The sequence below is a fragment of the Vipera ursinii genome (genome assembly GCF_947247035.1).
Source record: "Vipera ursinii genome assembly, chromosome: 14".
In the NCBI taxonomy this organism is placed as follows: domain Eukaryota; kingdom Metazoa; phylum Chordata; class Lepidosauria; order Squamata; family Viperidae; genus Vipera; species Vipera ursinii.
In genome coordinates, this window is record NC_139527.1 from 3,547,423 (window position 1) to 3,565,707 (window position 18,285).

Here is an 18,285-nt window from a genome sequence, read left to right on the forward strand (position 1 = left end):
ACAGGTTCACTTCGGAGAGCAGGGGAGCATGCAGGGTGGGGTTAAAAAAGTCACGAAGAAAATAAGAAAAGAAGGAAGGAAGGAAGGAAGGAAGGAAGGAAGGAAGGAAGGAAGGAAGGAAGGAAGGAAGGAAGATAACAGTGGGATAGGGAGGGAGGAAAGGAGAGAGAGGATGGAAGAAGGGATGGATGGAGGAAGGAAGAAAGAAAAGAAAGAAAGAGGAGAGGGGGAGGAGAGAAGAAAGAAAGGAAGGGAGGAAATGCGGGAGGGAGGAAAGGAAAGGAAAAGAAGAGAGAGTAAAAGGCCTCTGAATGGACAGCTTTTTCTGGTCGTCAATGGCTCCACTGAACTCGAGAGAAATAAAACCCACTCAGGTCCATATATTGGAGATGATTTGCAGATAGTTATAGACAAGGATGAATTGCACAACAGAAACCCATGTGTAAGCGAGTTTTCAGAGGAACGACTGATGCATAGGGGCGGTTTTTTCCCCCCCCCCTCTCTTGGCAGACATGGAGAACCTTCACAGCTGGAGACCTGGGGAATTGTGGGACTTGAAGTCCACAAGTCTTAAAGTTGCAAGTTTGGGGTATCCTGATCTAGACAAAAAAAAAGAGACAGCCAACAATGTCCACATTTCGCATTGTTTTATTCTCTGTTTTTCAAAGTTCGCTTACATGGCCCGCTTTTTATAGCTCAGAGAGTTATAGAGGGAAAGAGTTTATTTAGCCCCTCTCAAAGTGTGATGCAGCCATCGGTCTCTCCTCTTGAGATTGGAGTAGGACTTCCCTCCCCCATGTTTTCAAGCTTATCGTTACTGTGATAAAGACTAGAAACTTGATCAAACAGAGAGGATGGCGCCAAGACCTCCAGTCCTGGGCTACAGGAGACTTGTGGGCCAGAGAAACTAACTTCCATCCATCTCTGTGCTAAGCAGAACATGGACACCCCACCCCACCCCCATTCTTCTAGATTCATGTAGAACACTGGTTGAGTACAGCTAGGAGGATAGGACGGTGTTGTAATTCCTGCCATGTTCTCCTTCCAAGGGGACATTGTTCAACAAGAGCATAATCTGCAGTGTAGGCAGTTGCTTTCTTCTCCAGACAGATGTAAAGACGACGTCAACAATACGACACAGACAAAAACAATCTGGTTCCCAATGGGAGATGCCATCTAAGGAGGTGGTAGAGCACCAGTCCCTGCTGTCTCTACATCTTCTTGACGTTCAAAAGCCCTGTGGGCCTGCTCCAGACCTTGGATGACTTCTAGAAGACGGGCGGCAGCTGTCAGCCTTCGCTGGTTTTTCTCTGAAGCTGGGTGTGGAGTAGAGAAGAGCAGGAGAGAGAGAAAAAACAATGGGAGATCAACCTTGAGTTAGGAAAGGCGGACGTTCCAGTGGTGCTTTTTCTAGAGCTCCGCCACCTTGCTCCTACTTGGCCGGAGAAATCTAACGGGGGTCCTCATCAACCCAAAAGCAGGTAAGACAAGCAGGGTCCCCACAAGTCACTAGGAAAAATGGGCTTCTGTGCATGGATGAACCCATACTGAATAATCCAACGATCTGGATGATTCTGTTGGATTGAAGTTCATCTAGAGACAGGATCTTGCCAGGCTAAAGCTGTAGATACACTCTGTGGACTGCTAAGGAGGATCCGTCTTTTTCCTCTTCCTGCCTATCCGAGATTCCAAAGTTCCACTGCTTCTTTGCCCTTTGGGAGGTAGCCCTTCCTTCTGGGATTCCAGGCTACTTTCCACCACATTCAGTAAATCTCTCTCCTTCTCAATTTTGCCCGGTGACAATCCCTTGTGGCCCAAGAAGGCCACAGTTCCTCAGAGATTTTAGCTTGCTATTCAGCTCCTAAGGGATGAGCCAAGTCTTGTTGGACATTCAAGCCCAATATCGCATCTCGCTGGGTTGCCGTCGAACTAATTATCTAACGATACTCCAGTGTCATTCACTTGGGTTTGCTTAAAGTATCTTTTTTAACTTTCTCGCAAAGCATATTGGTCATCCATGCAGGAGACCCGACTCATTCACCCTTGAGTAGGCATGCACAGATTTGTCATGGGATGGCAGACTTGGAAGCGGGACTTTTGATCTCAATAACAGAGAATATTTGTAGCTCAGGGTTGAAAACAGGGGTCCTCGGTGCTCTCTGCACCTGGCTGTTTTCTTGCAGACCAAGCTAGGTAACATCATCAGTGCTAGAAGGCAGGGGGGGGGTTACAAAGAGGAGGAAGAGGAGGACTGTGGGGTCTTTGATGCTTTTTTGAGCTTGGTGGATTTCTTGCAGATGTTTCACTACTCAGCTAGGTAACATCATCAGCTCTTATCCTGTGTCCATTTCCTAGGCAGCCTCTCTTTTCCTCCTGTCTCCCAAGGCCTTTTGCACACACCAGTGCAGCAGTACACAAGCCTGTTTGTGTATATTGGTGGCCCTGTGGTATGCAAAACAGGAGGCAGATCTCCAGGACTAGCTGACAGCAGAGGAATTGTGACAAAGTCAAGCTACTGGAAGGAAGTAACGCTGGCTGAGTTACGCAGTGTTGATCATGCATGGAGACAAACCACTTTGGCGGTTTATTTTTATCGCCTTGTACCCATCTCAGCTTCTAGGCAACCTCAAAGACTAAGGCCTACCTTTTTTGGCTGTGTTGCTTTGTTCCTGCACAGCCTCTGTCTTGGAAATCTCCCGGTATTTTTCCCTACGGAGCGGAAAAAGCAAGCAATTAATCACAGGGAAATAAGCCTTAAAAGTGAATTGAAAGTGGCAATTAATCACCAGCCTCATTAATTGCAAGCTTCCGGAGCATGGTCCCATGAGGACAGGACATCCCAACACCTGGAATGGCCTTTCAGTAAGCAACGCAGAGAGAGAAAAACCACCTTTTTAAAACAGCGGTTTTAAAAATAATTTCCAGTCTATCCACCCTGAACTCGGAACGAGAAAAGCTAGTTGAATGTGCAGGAAAGGATCATTTCACCTATCTATCTGCAATAATAATAATAATAATAATAATAATAATAATAATAATAATAATAATAATGATGATGATGATGATGATGATGATAATAATAATAATAATAATGATGATGATGATGATGATGATAATAATAATAATAATAATAATAATAATAATAATAATAATAATAATAATAAACAACCCTGGGATAATTCCCTAACTGGGGGTGCCCTCTGCAGGAAACCTCTGCTAAATTTAAGACCTGAGAAACGCCAAATGGAATGAAACTCGCTGTGTACTGCCTCCTGCTGGCCACGCGAAATGACAACACCATGCCCAATGTGTCAATACGGAGAAACTTCCTCCGCACCCATGGGCGTGCAGGATGAGCACAAACTCTACTACAGACAGTCCTTGACTTACAACTTTTCGCTTAGCGATCGTTATAATGGCATTGGGAAAAAGTGATAGGCGTTCTTCACAGTTATGACCGTTGCAGCATCGCTGGGATCCCGTGATCAAAACTCGGACACTTTGCAACCGGCATGTACTTATGACGGTTGCAGCGTCCTGGGGCCACATGACCCCCTTTGGCGACCTTCTGGCTTACGACCATCACCGGGTCCCCACAGTCACATGACGGCGATTCGGCTGTCATGTGATCGACCATTTCTGACCTTCCCAACCTGGTTCTGATAACCAAAGTCAAATGGAGAGGCCATCAGGGAAGATCTTAGAATAGAATAGAGCTGGAAGGGTCCTTGGAGGTCTTCTAGTCCAGCCCCGTGCTCGAGCAGGAGAACCTATACCATCTCAGACAAGTGACTGTCTAGTCTCTTCTTAAAAACCTCAGGGGATGGAGCACCCACGATTTCTGTTCCACTGGTTAATTGTCCTCACTGTCAGATAGTTTCTCCTTAATTCCATGGCAAAAAAAAAGACAGTAAAATCAAGCGCAGTTTTATGAAGCCTCACTTACCAACTGCACCACATAATGGTAAATGTTCTGGCCCCTGTTGTAAGTCCAGAACTATCTGTATCTTCTTCCTTGGACGCAATTCTGCCTGCACAGTGTCCCCCTCGCCAAGCAGGATGGGACCGATCCAATTGCCCCGTACAAACCTGAGCTTGTCTTTGTGCAACAAAAACTGCTTGTACACCATCTGGGCTTCTGCGTCGGGATCCAGCGGGTCACTCCAGTCTCCCAGGGTCACTGCAGAATGTGTACGGCTGCAGCCCCGAACTGTAACCAAACCATAACCACAGGTGGGCCTTTAAGTTGAGGGAAGAGATGGCTGCATAGCCCAGAGGTGGGGAATGGAGTCCTGGGAAACTACTACATTTTTTCCCCATTGTCAAAAGCACCAAAGTGATTCTGTGGCGAAAGGACTTGCCAGCGGCATCACCGTGGTTTGGGGGGAGGCCCAGTTGGGGGCTCCTTTCATGTCTCCATGAAGTTCCTCACTGAAGTGGTACCCATTTATCTACTCGCAGTGACCTGCTTTCGAACTGCTGGGTCAGCAGGAGCTGGAGCCTGTGACGGGAGCTCACCCTGCCCTGTGGCAGCAGGAGGTCTTGAACACGACCCTGCTGATTGTCGGCCCAGCACGCTAACCTCGTGAGCCATCATGCTCCTTACTACTAATTTACAATAGCCAGTCTCTCCGGTCAGTGGGGGCTGATAGGTTTGCTATCTATCAACCTCTGGAGAGATGCAAATCCTCACCGCTGCCAGCTGCTCATCTGAGTTTGGACGATGGGGGAAAGGAAGTTTGGAATGAAGATCTCTCCAGGTGTATTTTGGGTGCTTGGTGCTCTCTGGGCTTGGTTGTTTTCTTACATACATTTCATTACCCAAACTAGGTAACATCATCAGGGCCAGAAGGAAGTGGATTTTGCAGAATGGAGGAGGAGGAGGAGGTGATGAGGAGCAGGACTGTTGGGTTCTTGATGCTCTCTGAGCTTGGTTGTTTCCTTGCAGACGTTTCCTTACCCAAACTAGGTAACAACATCAGGACGAGCACTGATGATGTTACCTAGTAGGGTAATGAAATGTCTGTAATAAAAGAAGTTCAGAGAGCACCAAGGACCCCTCATTATTAGAGAACCTTCAAGTCCTAGAACCTCTAGACAACCTTCACATCCTAGAACTTCTAGAGAACTCTTCAAATCCTAGAACTTCTCGTCAACCCTAGACCTTCTAGGGAATCCTTCAAATCCTAGAACTTCTAGAGAACCCTTCAAATCCTAGAACTTCTCGTCAACCCTAGACCTTCAAGAGAACCCTTCAAATCCTAGAACTTCTAGAGAACCCTTCAGATCCTAGACCTTCTAGAGAACCCTTCAGATCCTAGAACTTCTAGAGAACCCTTCAGGTCCTAGAACATCTAGAGACTCCTTCAAGTCCTACACTTCCAGAACTTCTGGAGAATCCTGGACAGGGATCAGCCTTTCTTCCATCATGTCAGGAGCTTCCTTCCAAGTCTGGGATTCTACCATGGACAGTCTGATTACCGGCTCGGTCCGTTTGCAAGCAACAGGTCCAGCGATTGCTTCTGAAGGCTCCCGGATGGCAAAAGGGCAGCATGCATTCATTGGAGATGGTGGCTTTTCGGATCGCCGAAAGCCATTGGTTCAGCTCGTTGACATTCTGCCCAAAAAGGGGTGGGGGGGAAGGGGAAAAGAAGAAGAAGGTGCAGGGACAGATTCAGTTACAGCAGAAGCAGCCCTCATCAATTGCTTCTCTTTGCTGTTGTAAGTTTCTGCCTGAGCTGGCCTTTGGGGACTGGCAAACCTCAAGGGCCTTGGTGGAGCAGTGGGCTAATGCCTCCTCAAGTAACACCAGCTGCCTGCAATTAGTGCAGGTTCGAGTCCCACCAGGCTCAAGGTTGACTCAGCCTTCCATCCTTCCCAGGTAGGTAAAATGAGGACCCAGATTGTTGGGGGCAATTAAGCTGACTTTGTAATAATGCCGCTTGGGGTGTGTGTGAAAGCCCTAATAAGCAGGCATATACATAGAATGAAGGCTACTGCTAAGCTTGTAAGCCGCCCTGAGTCTTCGGAGAAGGGCGGGATATAAATGGAATAAAAAAAAGCTCTTTCTCTCAAATGCTGGGGGTGGGGGTGGGGTGGGGCAGGGGATGTTGCATGCCTTTCTCCCAGACGTAAGCGTTTGCTAGGAGATTAATCATTATGCGGCCAGCAGAGAGAACGTCCACATCGCGCAGGAGGCAAACTGCACGCTGTATGCAGTTCCGCAGGCCCATAGAAAGCAGGCCGCTTAATTCCCTGCTATTTAGAGCCGGGGAAGAGGAAGAGAAAAAGAAAAAGGCAAGAGAAAAGAAGAGGACGAGGATAAGAAAGAGAGAGGGGAAGAGGAGGAAGAAGAAAGAGAGAAAGAAAGAAGAGAGAGAGAGAGAGGAAGAGGAAGAGAGACAGGAAGAGGAAAAGTGGAAGAAGAGAAGGATAGCTTAACTGTTCTTGAAATGCGAAACGGCCCCAAATCTTCCTTTTCGTTAGAAAAACCCCAGTTGCCAAAAACATGGCAGAAGAAAGCCGAGGAAAAACAACTTCCCGTACTGCTGTCTTCTCCTTGACAAGCTTCCACCTGCTACTTCTTGTCCTGCCCTCAGGTGCATTGGAAAATAGGTTGACCCCGCCCCGTCTTCTCTGTGACAGCCCCTCAAATATTGGAAGATGCTATCATGTCACCCCTGGTCCTTCTTTTCCCTAGACGAGACATCCCCAATTCCTGCAGCCGTTCTTCGTATGTTTTAGCCTCCAGTCCCCTGATCCTCTTTGTTGCTCTTCTCTGCGCTCTTTCCGGAGTCTCAACGCCTTATTTGAATCCTTGGTGATCAAAACTGGACACGGTATTCCGGCTAAACAGGTTTCCCCAATTTGGCGCTTCCAAGATACTGTATGTCCAACACCCAAACCTTCCTGAACGGCTGGGGATTTGAAGGTCTGCAATTCCCCAGCGCATCCGGCGAGCCCCCTTTTTTTCTTGCAGACGTCTCATCGCCCGACTAGGCAATCGCGTCAGTGCTGGCAGATGTGTAGGGCTGCCCTCGTCATCCCAAATCAGGCCTACCTTGCACTGAATGTAGATCGTAAGCAGCTGGCCCCCCGTTTCTCTCGTCGTGATCTGCATCATGTGGGGCTGCTGAAAAGCATTCTCATCCACCCGTTCCACGGCACAGATTCGTTGGACCGGAATGGAGGTACGGACCTGAGCACGAAGAAGAAACGCTAGCCCTGCGAGGTAGTCCCAGACCACAAGCACACCCAGCAGTACTATGTGGTTCTAGGTTTACCGGTAAGTCTTTAACTTACAACTATTGATTCAGTGGCGGTTTGAAGTTACAACAGCACTGGAAAAAGTGACTTATGCACGGTGCTTGCAGCCTCCCCAAGGTCATGTGATCAAATTTTGGGTGACTGGCACCTGGCGTGCATTTAGAACATTTGCAGTGTCCCAGATAGATATGGATGGAGACAGGGGGGGGGATGGATGGAAGGATGGATGGATGCATGAATGGATGATAATGGACAGAAATGATAAATAGAGATGATAGATAGATAGATAGATAGATAGATAGATAGATAGATAGATAGATAGATAGATAGATAGATAGATAGATAGATATGGATAGAGAGAGGGGGGATGGATGGATGGATGGATGGATGGATGGATGGATGGATGGATGGATGGATGGATGATGGACAGAGATAGATAGATAGATAGATAGATAGATAGATAGATAGATAGATAGATAGATAGATAGATAGATAGATATGGATGGAGAGAGGGGGGGATGGATGGATGGATGGATGGATGGATGATGGACAGAGATAGATAGATAGATAGATAGATAGATAGATAGATAGATAGATAGATAGATAGATAGATAGATGATAGATAGATAGATAGATAGATAGATATGGAGAGACAGATGGGTGGGTGGGTGGGTGGGAGGCACGCAGGCAGGCAGACAGACAGACAGATGAAAGTCTGGTTCTTACTTGCCACTCTGGAGATTTGGAATAGGAAAAGCTTTCATGAGTCAACCAGAAGTAACGCTTTTTGAAGGTGAAACGGGACACCAGATGGACACTTTCTGCTTTACGTTTCTGCAGGTAACCTTCTTTGATGATGGCTGATGAGTGGAAGAGGGTCCAAGGTTTTTTTTCACTTCCTTCGAGATAGGGGAGAAAAAAAACAAAGGAGAGAACTCGAATGCATCCATCGAGTGAAAACATGCTAAGTGAATGTGGAGAACTTTTCCATCCATGTTTGTCTCTAGAGCAATATGGACCTCTTGCTTCTGGGAGAGCATCATGTAGAATATAGAACTTAAAACAACAGGATTGGAAGGGACCTTAGATGTCATCTAGTCCAACCCACTGCTCAAGCAGGAGATTTCTATTCTATTCCATTCCATTCCATTCTATTCTATTCTATTCTATTCTATTCTATTCTATTCTATTCTTCTATTCTATTCTATTCTATTCTATTCTATTCTATTCTATTCCATTCCATTCCATTCCATTCCATTCCATTCCATTCCATTCCATTCTATTCTATTCCATTCCATTCCATTCCATTCCATTCCATTCCATTCCATTCTATTCTAGACAGCCCCTCAAATATTAGAAGACAGCTATTGTCTCACCCACCCACCCCAAGCCTTTCTAGAATCTCGTCATCTTTTTAACATTGTGATAACCAGAACTGGACGCGCTATCCCACGTGTGGCCTTACCAGGGCAGTACAGTGTAATGAAGTGGCTCACCCATCTCCGTGTCCACATCTATCAGCCCGTCGAGGAATTCTTGCACGCGCCCAATGCTGGTGAGGATGAATGGATGCAGGGGCTGCATCCATTGCTCCTTGCCGTGCCCCAGCTGGAGCCCGAGGTTGCCAATGCTCTGAACTGCCTGCCAGGGAGAGAGGCAAGCGACAGAGAGCCATTGGCATGAAGATGCCCGTTGAGCTACGCCAGAAGAACCCAACCAACCAAACACGAGTTAACACTCTTCTGCATGTGGTAGCCATTTAGTGACAACACCCATGGCCTGCCTTCCTTCCTTCCTTCCTTCCTTCCTTCCTTCCTTCCTTCCTTCCTTCCTTCCTCCCTCCCTCCCTCCCTCCCTCCCTCCCTTTTTATTTATTTATTCTCTCTCTTTCTTTCTTTCTTTCCTTCCTTTCTCCCCCCTCCCTCCCTCCCCTTCCTACCTGACTATCTTCCCTGCCTCCCTCCCTCCCTCCCTCCCTCCCTTCCTTCTTTCCTTCCTTCCTTCCTTCCTTCCTTCCTTCCTCCCTCCCTCCCTCCCTCCCTTCCTTTTTCTTTCTCTCCATTCAAGGCCAGATCCTCCCTCCTTTCCTTCCTTCCTTCCTTCCTTCCTTCCTTCCTTCCTTCCTTCCTCCCTCCCTCCCTCCCTCCCTCCCTCCCTCCCTTTTTATTTATTTATTCTCTCTCTTTCTTTCTTTCCTTCCTTTCTCCCCCCTCCCTCCCTCCCCTTCCTACCTGACTATCTTCCCTCCCTCCCTCCCTCCCTCCCTTCCTTCCTTCCTTCTTCCTTCCTTCCTTCCTCCCTCCCTCCGTTCCTCCCTCCCTCCCTCCCTTTTTATTTATTTCTTCTCTCTCTCTTTCTTTCTTTCTTTCTTTCCTTCCTTTCTCCCCCTTCCCTCCCTCCCCTTCCTACCTGACTATCTTCCCTCCCTCCCTCCCTCCCTCCCTTCCTTCCTTCCTTCCTTCCTTCCTTCCTTCCTCCCTCCCTCCCTCCCTCCCTCCCTTCCTTTTTCTTTCTCTCCATTCAAGGCCAGATCCTCCCTCCTTTCCTTCCTTCCTTCCTTCCTTCCTAGGTGAAACTCAGGTACACCTTGGCCAGGAGCAAGAGGGTCCGGCTTGTCTGCGTGTCTGCATGCTGGTCTCGGAGATTGAAGAGCTTCGGGGTTAGAATTGCAGGGGCGAAGAAGCGGAGGAAGAGGAAGCCGCTGATGGAGACGTATTTGGCTTCCTGGGAAGAGATCAGCAAGAATGAAGAAGGTACAGATAGAGCCAGTCACCCTGATGGGAAAAGAAAAAGCTCCCTTTGAATTACCAACGTGAAAGCACCCAAGGCAACCTCAGGATGCTTTCTGAAATGGCAAGGATTTGCGCCCTTCCCCGTACCAAGTTCTCTGGATCGTCACCCAGACCTCTATCTAGCTCTTTCACATCTTCTGTTGTCTGGAAAACCACACCTTTCAAGAGAAGAGCTTTTTTTGGGGGGGTCTCCCCTCTTTGGGACAGCCTGCTAGGTCCTCAAAGACTCACCAGAGCGTGGGGCCCTTGGTGCTCTCTGAATTTGATGGCTTCGTGACCCAACTACGATAGGTAACATCATCGGTGCTAGAAAGGAGCGGGGGTTACAAGGAGGAGGAGGATTGTGAAGTCCTTGGAGTTCTCGGAGCATTGCTTGTTTCCTTGCAGACATTTCATTACCCAACTAGGTAACATCATCAGTGCTAGAAGGGAATAGGCTATCTGTCAACAGGGCAAGCCACTGTATATGAACAGAGTCTGCTTAGTAAGCTTACAAGCTTACTGCTAAGCTTGTATGCGGCCCTGAGTCTTCGGAGAAGGGTGGGATATAAATGGAATTAAAATAAAAAAATAAATAGAGTCAAACCCCACTCCCTTCTAGCACTGATGATGTTGCTTAGTTTGGCTCATGAAAGGTCTGCAAGAAAACAGCCAAGTTGACAGAGCACCAAGGACCCCACAGCCCCTCTCCTCCTCCTCCTCCTCCTCCTCCTCCTCCTCCTCCTCCCCTTCCTCCTCCTCCTCCCCACAAACCCCACTCCCTTCTAGCACTGATGATGTTGCTTAGTTTGGCTCATGAAAGGTCTGCAAGAAAACAAGCAAACTCAGAGAGCACCCAGGTCCCTACAGTCCTGCTCCTCCTCCTCCTCCACACAACCCCACTGCCTTCTACCCTGGGTGATCTTACCTAATTTGATAATGAAACATCTGCAAGAAAACCACCAAGCTCAGAGAGCACCCAGGACCCCACAATGCTCCTCCTCCTCCCAAACCCCACTCCAGCCCTGACCAGGTTACTCCACAGTTCCACCCTGAGCTAACAAGATCCTCTCCTACCGATACTTACCTGACTCTCTGCTTCCTCAAACCGCTGCTCCACCCGCTTGTACAGCTGCTTGAAGGCCGCCCTCATCAGGGAAGGGCACTTCTCCGTTGAGCCCACAATGGCCTCCACGATGTCTCCCAGATACCCCTTCAGCACCTCCAAGCTGCTGTCTCGGATCTGGGCCTCAGACAGGGAGCCTTTGAAGGAGATCCTCCTGAAGGGAATAGCCCGAAGGAAGAGGTGTGGGAAAGAGGAATTTGCACTTTAAAAGGTAAGAAAAAAAGACAACGGCGCCCCCTCGAAGCAGCTCAAGTCTACCGCACGGCTGGAACCCACTTTCTCCGAGGTCTGAGAAGTAGTCAGCGGAAGGATTTGCAACAAGGTTTAAAGAGCTTCCTTTTAGGCAGAGCAGTGGCTATTCCCTTATTTTGGTCCCCGGCCAGCACAACAGCATTCAAGAATTGGGGTAAGATGTTGCAGTTTAATCTGTGTACCGTAAGAATTGACTAATTAACTAACAGCGTCGTAAGGCACAGTTTGGGGAGGGTCCGTTGTAGCTTTCAAAGGTCACTAAGTCACCAGTTGACAATCAAGGACTATACCTTTCATTCATAGGATCCAGTACAGGTCGTCCTCGACTTACAACACTTTGTTGAGTGTTCCAGGTTACGACGGCACTGAAAAAAGGGACTTGTGGCCATGTTTTTCACACTTACGACCGTTGCAGCATCCCCGTGCTCACGTGATCAAAATTCAGACGCTCGGCAATTGACTCGTATACATGATGGTCGCAGCATCCCGGGGGGGTGACACGTGATCCCCTTTTGTGACCTTCTGACACGCAAAGTCAAGGGGAGGAAGTCGGATTCACTTAACAACAGTTTGACTAATTTAACCACTACCGCGATTCGCTTAACAACTGTGGCAAGAAAGGTCACCAAATGGGGCAGACTCGCTTAACAAATGTTTCACTTAGCAACAGAAATTTCGGGCTCACGTGCAGCCATAATCTGAGGACTTTCCTGTACTAGAATAACTCATCCAGAAGCGAGGGTGGTCTCCATGGTCCTGAACAAATGTCTAAAGCAAAAGTATAATAAAAGGTAAAGGAAAAGGTTCCCCTGCACATGCGTGCTAGTCATTTCCAGCTCTAGGGGCCGGTGCTCATCTCCGTTTCAAAGCCAAAGAGCCAGCGCTTGTCCGAGGACGTCTCCGTGGTCATGTGGCCGGCATGACTAGACGCCAAAGGCGCACGGAACGCTGTTACCTTCCCACCGGAGCGGTCCCTATTTTTCTACTTGCATTTTTTACGTGCTTTCGAACTGCTAGGTTGGCAGAAGCTGGGACGAGTAACAGGTGCTCACTCTGTCACGCGGCACTTGGGATTCGACCCGCCAAACTGCCGACCTTCTGATCGACAAGCTCAGTGTCCTAACCCACTGAGCCACCGCGTCCCTTAATAGGACACTTAATAGGACACTTAAAAAGTACCTCCTAAAAATCAAAGGTAGGCAACCTTGGCTCTTTTATGACTCGTGGACTTCAACTCCAAGAATTCCTGAGCCAGCATGGAATTCTGGGAGTTGAAGTCCACGAGTCATAAAAGAGCCCAGGTTGCCTACCCTTGCCCTAAATGAAACATCCCTCTACAGAAAGGACAAAAATAAAACGCTCTTCTTTTGGTCTTACATCACCAAAGTGTGATTTATTTCTCAATTTTATTTTTGCTATTAAATTTCCCTTCTGTTTATAATATTCACTTAGGCTCACAGTGGTTTCACCTTGGCCCTTTCTACTCCTGATGGGCATTCGAGACGGTCACTCGAAGATTTGAGAACCTCAAGGACCCCTTCCTACCACCTCTGGGATTCTAGGATTGGAAGCATCCTCATCTATTTCAGGGTCATGTGGATCTAAGAAGATGGCTTAAGCTGCCCAGACCACGATGCTCACTTCCCGTGTCTTGGGATACGTCATTCCCAGCTTGTGTGCTCTTGCCTGCGTCTCCAGCAAGACACATGGCTTTTTCAGGGGCACACCCTCTAGCGGCACAACTCCCACACCGACGCTATCTTGATGCAGTGCCATGTTCTTCTCAACAGCATCCCGGAGACAGGGTTGCCTAGCAACCTGAGTGAACAGCATCTCTCCCAAGAACAGTAAGCTATCTTTGGAGGATCTGAAAATCTCATCGCGAGCTGGGCTGCCTGTTCTCCAGCCCGTCCCATCACGTTGGCACTCTCCTCTCAACGCAACGCTGGGTGCCATCATCACTCACCTCAATCAAGCATGGGTTCTCACACACCACAAACAACAACGAACGCTCACAACACAGCCACGGCCGTTCCACATGAGCGCATTTTTTAAAAAAAAAAGGTGATAGAAGAATAGATTTTTCTTGCAAAGACAAGCATCCTGCTTGGTTTTCAGTGGCTGTCATCTTCAAGAGGGGAATATGCGTTCTCCTGCTTGGATAAACTAGGGGATAGTCCTTAAGGACCATTTTGACCCATGGATCTCCCCTATTTTTGGGGGGGAGAGATCCCATCCCTAACAGTCTCCCTTCCCCCTAAGCTGTCTCCTTCTTCCGAATCAAAGGAAGACTGACAAATTTCCACTGCTAAGTTGTTGTGTGAGTTTTGCCCCTTTTTAGGACCTTTCTTGCGACCGTTGTTAAGTGAACCACTGCAGTTGCTAACTCAGTAGCACGGTTGTTAAGAGAATTTGGCTTCCCCATTGACAAATCAAAGGGGCACACATGGTGATTACATAACCCGGGAACACTGAAGCCATCCTAATTGCGAGTCCGTGGCCAAGCGTCCGAATTTTGATCCCCTGACCCTGGGGACGCGGCAATGGTCGTAAGTGTGAAAAACGGTCATCACTCATTTTTCCCAATGCCGTTGTAACCTCAAACGGTCCCAAACGAATGGTTGAAGGTAAGGACTATTCGTAGTTATTTTCAACCTTGAGTCAAGAAATCCCAATTAAGGGATATGACTTACAATATGCCGCGGGAAGGGAAAAAAATTACACCCAGGTGGGTATTATAAAATCATAGGGTTGAAAGGGACATTGGAGATCCTCTAGTCTAACCCTTTGCCCAAGGCAGGAAACCTTGTACCACGCCAGAAAAATGGATATCCAATCTTTTCTTGAAAACCTCCAGTGTTGGAGCACCCACAGATTCTGGAGAGAAGCCATTCCACTGATTAATCTTTCTCACTGTCAGGAAATTCCTTTTTATTTCCAGGTGTCCTGACTCTCCACCCGTGGTTTCTTGTCCTGCCCTCAGGTGCTATGCAGCCTGCACCAAGGCACAACCGAGTATCACAACTACAAAGAAGATCTTGAGACTTTTTTTTTCTGCGCGAAAAGGTTCCTCCTTCATTCCTAGAGTTTTCCGCCACAATTCGCATCTGAGCTGTGATTTATCTTACCCAGTAACATTCTGTCCAATTATTTTTAGACTCATAAATCATCTGCCAGGCCAACGTTGCCATTTCTGTTTTAATTAGCACGGTGGGGGTGAGAACAGCTTCGGGAGAATGAAGCCTGTTCCCCTGCCCCACTCTTTTAATCATTTTCTTACCGCCCCTGGCACCTCCCGGGAGTAAAGGACTTTTGTACACCCTGGATAGCAGCGAGCTGATTGGTACAAGTGATCACATCCACAAGACAGTGCAGGGGTAGTCCTCGATCTTACGGCCACAATCGAGCCCAAAGTTTCTGTGGCTAAGGGAGACATTTGTGAAGCAAATTTTGAATTTACTTCCTGGGTGGTAAGATGCACAAAATAATTTGGTATAATTTGGCTGTTAATTGAGAGCTGGGGTGGCGCAGTGGTCAAAATGCGGTATTGCAGGCAAACTCTGCCCACCGCCAGCAGTTTGATCCTGACCGGCTCAAGGCTGACTCAGCCTTCCATCCTTCCGAAGCTGGTAAAATGAGGACCCAGATTGGGTGTGGGGGGGGGAGCAAGAAGCTGACTCTGTAAAATCACTTAGAGAAGGCTGTAAAGCACGGTGAAGTGCTGTATAAGTCTAAATGCTATTGCTATAATTACATAAACATTATTGAATCCATTAAATAAATATGTATCTATTTCCTTACTTGGCCCGGCTAGGTTCAATCTTGCAGGGATCCAGTTCCACATACTTTTTCTCTTCAAAGATCCGGTGTATGATGACTTTTAAAACTTCATGGAGATAGGGCATTCCCACTATCTACAAAGGAGCAGGAAATTGGGCATCATAACCATCGGAGTGCAATTAAACATTTTCACAAGCGCTGCCATATCTTATGGTGGGACGTTTGCCACTTGACCCACCCTTTTTCCCACCATGGCAACATACATCCAGCCTTACCCCATTCTACCCTTCCCCCCCACCAAAAAAAGAAACCCAATTGGTGTACGAATCAAACTAGATAAAAACAGAGCACCAGACTGAAGTTTCAAGTTGAAACATATTCTGTGATTCACAGTGTGTCTTTCTTTCTAGCAATTTTTGAGACGGATCCTCCTGCTTCAACCTTCTCCATCCTAATCCACATTCTTCTACTCCTCACTCACCTTCATGAATTGCTCCATGGACTTAGAGGCTAATGAGTTGGACCGGAAGAGAGTGTTGGGATCCGCTGGAAAAGAGAACGTGCAGAAATGTGACATGCCTCCTCTAATTATTTAAAGATGAGTAAGTGACGTCCGTGATCATCGTTCCTCTCTGCATTTGGCATTCTACTACCGCCATCAGCCAACTCATCTCATCCATGATCTTGTGTTTAAAATAAGCAATTCAACACCGCCCCATCACTCGCTCTAAACATCTTGGCTCACGTTTCTTTTCGCTCATGACTACTTAGGTTTCACATAATTTAAAACTAGGTTTAAGGCATCTAGGCTCTCACCATCTTTTGTGTATTGCGGGGGCCAAAGCTGGGTATATGAAGGCACTTACTTGTTCTTGAAATCTCGTGGAAATTCAGGTAATCCAAGAAAGGTATAACCAAGCCCTGTCCAAGGAAAATCTTGACAAGCTTGGTGGACACATCTTGACGACTCTCCACCAAACATACTTCTTCCAGAAGAGCTAGTGGGGTGAGGTCATCTGCCTCCTGCAGAGTAGCACAATGCCTATCAGTGGCATACACACACCTATGTTTGCCTTCCCGATATTGGAAAAGGCCTTGAGTTCCATCGTTGGGTTGAGGATACTGATGGAGAAGTAGAACTGTATGCATTAATCATGAGATGGGTCCATTACAAAACCTGTGTAAATCAGGTAAGGTCTAATTTGAATCTTCAGTTCGGGTCAAATAATTGAATGGGTGCCATTTGCGATTTCTTTCAACTTTTCTGCTTCAGATGATCAGATTGATTCAATTAGACATTTTTATCTGCAAAGCCTGTCAAATATTTGGGTCAATTCAAAGGCATCCAATGCACTGATCTGAAGGTTTGACCAATATTGAATTGAATTGAATTGAATTGAAAGTTCACACGAATGTGTAAATCCCTCTTGACTCTCAAGACTTCAGATTTGAGATAGACTTCTCAAGAGCAACTCCTGCTGTCCTCATCCATATAGAGAGAAAACTTTGTTCTTTCCTGTTTGCACTGCACCTGTTGATGCCAAAACTGGAACTAACAACCTTTGGCTTGAAATGAAATCTATGTAAAGAACAATTGTTATTTTGGCTTGATACGTTTGACTGTTAAATTGGTTTCAGAATCATGCTAAGCCTAATGTAATTTTTTTCTGGAAGAGGTTTAACCAGATGTGTGAATCCAGATCCATGATGGTTTTTAAGCTATAAAGGAGGGCTTCTCATTACTTAGGTATCCAGCCAATGTGAATTATCCAACAAACCACAATTAAAAACAACCATGGCTTAGATTCACTCTCTTATTCACATTCATTTTGTCCCAGGCTTAGGCTGCCTCCCCCTTCTTCCCACATTAAGTAATTCAACAAAGTTAGTTCAGTTTGATATAGGTTCTGTTCAACTACCCACCTCTGGAAGACACAGGACAGACTCCACAAGGAGGTCTATGAGCGGTCGATAGTAGCTGGAAGGCAAAATCCTGTCTTCAGCAAGCCGAACCTGCAATCTTAGTTGACCCAGTTTCCCCCTGCAAGCAGAGCAGAGGCCAGCATGAAATCTAACCTGTATGTTATGCTTTGTAAAAAGAAGAATACAAAGGAAGGCTACAGTTTAAAATCAAGAACTGGATGTTCATGGACTTGACGTTGAGTGGACTTTTCAACCTCAGAACATTGAAGTTGATCGGACCTCTCTACCTTGGCAAATTGAAGGTGACTGGACTTCAACTCCAAGAATTCAACGGGAATTCTGAGAGCTGAAGTCTACCTGTGTAAGATGGGGAATTCGGGGAGTTAAAGTTGACTTGTACTGGCCAAGGAATTTGGGGGCATTGAAGTCCCTACATCTTAACGTTTCTGAGGATGAGAAACACTGGTTTTCAGGGCAACATTTTGAGAAATGACTTAACTCTGCTTTCTTCCTAGGTCAAAGAGGGATTAGCCAAAAGTCATTCTACTGGTCTGGCACCTAAGGGAGATCTAGAACTCAAGAATATCCCATTCCTAGTCTGGCTTCTTTAACTGCTACACCAAACCATCTCTCGTTACATCTCTTTAAATCTGAACTAGCTCAGCAGCTCCCTAGCTAAGAGCTAGAAAAGTAATTCACGGGTCTCTGAAATGAGGTGGGATATTTTGGCAAATATCAAGAAAAGAGTGATACGATCCCAAACATTGCATGCGTCCTCAAGAGTCCACCTCTTTATTTACCCAGCGTCCTCTCCTGTGTTGGCCGGAGGAAGCAGGCGGAACCAGCCTTTGAGAAGGGTCTTCTGCACGGAGCCCAGACAGAACTTGACCTGCATGGATACCAGAAAAATGCAGATTAAATCCAGGGGATCCGAGTTAAATTGCAGCTACAAAAGGCTCCTTTCCTTATCTATCTATCTATCTATCTATCTATCTATCTATCTATCTATCTATCTATCTATCTATCTATCATCTATTTACCTCTGCAGTCACAGACCAAGATCAAAGATCTTCCTGCTGCTTGAGAAAAGTGGGGGGGGGGGAAACCAACGAAGCACTTCCCAAAATGCAAACATTGAAAAGTAGAATATATGATTGATTTGTCACA

At 46.8% G+C, this 18,285-nt stretch overlaps 1 protein-coding gene across 1 annotated transcript in view; it reads right to left on the reverse strand.

The window, feature by feature from the left end:
* Nucleotides 1-651: 651 nt before the first annotated feature.
* RASAL1 (RAS protein activator like 1) overlaps nt 652-18,285 on the reverse strand; it is a 30,412-nt gene continuing 12,778 nt past the window's right edge. The window contains exons 8-21 of the mRNA XM_083373541.1: nt 17,919-18,007; nt 17,119-17,236; nt 16,062-16,218; nt 15,677-15,741; nt 15,217-15,329; nt 11,125-11,317; nt 9,853-9,990; nt 8,763-8,907; nt 7,993-8,165; nt 7,061-7,198; nt 5,482-5,617; nt 4,090-4,210; nt 2,645-2,709; nt 652-1,316 (exon numbers count right to left, since the gene is read on the reverse strand). Coding sequence (XP_083229667.1) covers nt 1,177-1,316; nt 2,645-2,709; nt 4,090-4,210; nt 5,482-5,617; nt 7,061-7,198; nt 7,993-8,165; nt 8,763-8,907; nt 9,853-9,990; nt 11,125-11,317; nt 15,217-15,329; nt 15,677-15,741; nt 16,062-16,218; nt 17,119-17,236; nt 17,919-18,007 — 1,791 coding nt within the window. The 3' untranslated portion in view covers nt 652-1,176. The remainder of the gene's footprint in view (nt 1,317-2,644; nt 2,710-4,089; nt 4,211-5,481; nt 5,618-7,060; nt 7,199-7,992; nt 8,166-8,762; nt 8,908-9,852; nt 9,991-11,124; nt 11,318-15,216; nt 15,330-15,676; nt 15,742-16,061; nt 16,219-17,118; nt 17,237-17,918; nt 18,008-18,285) is intronic.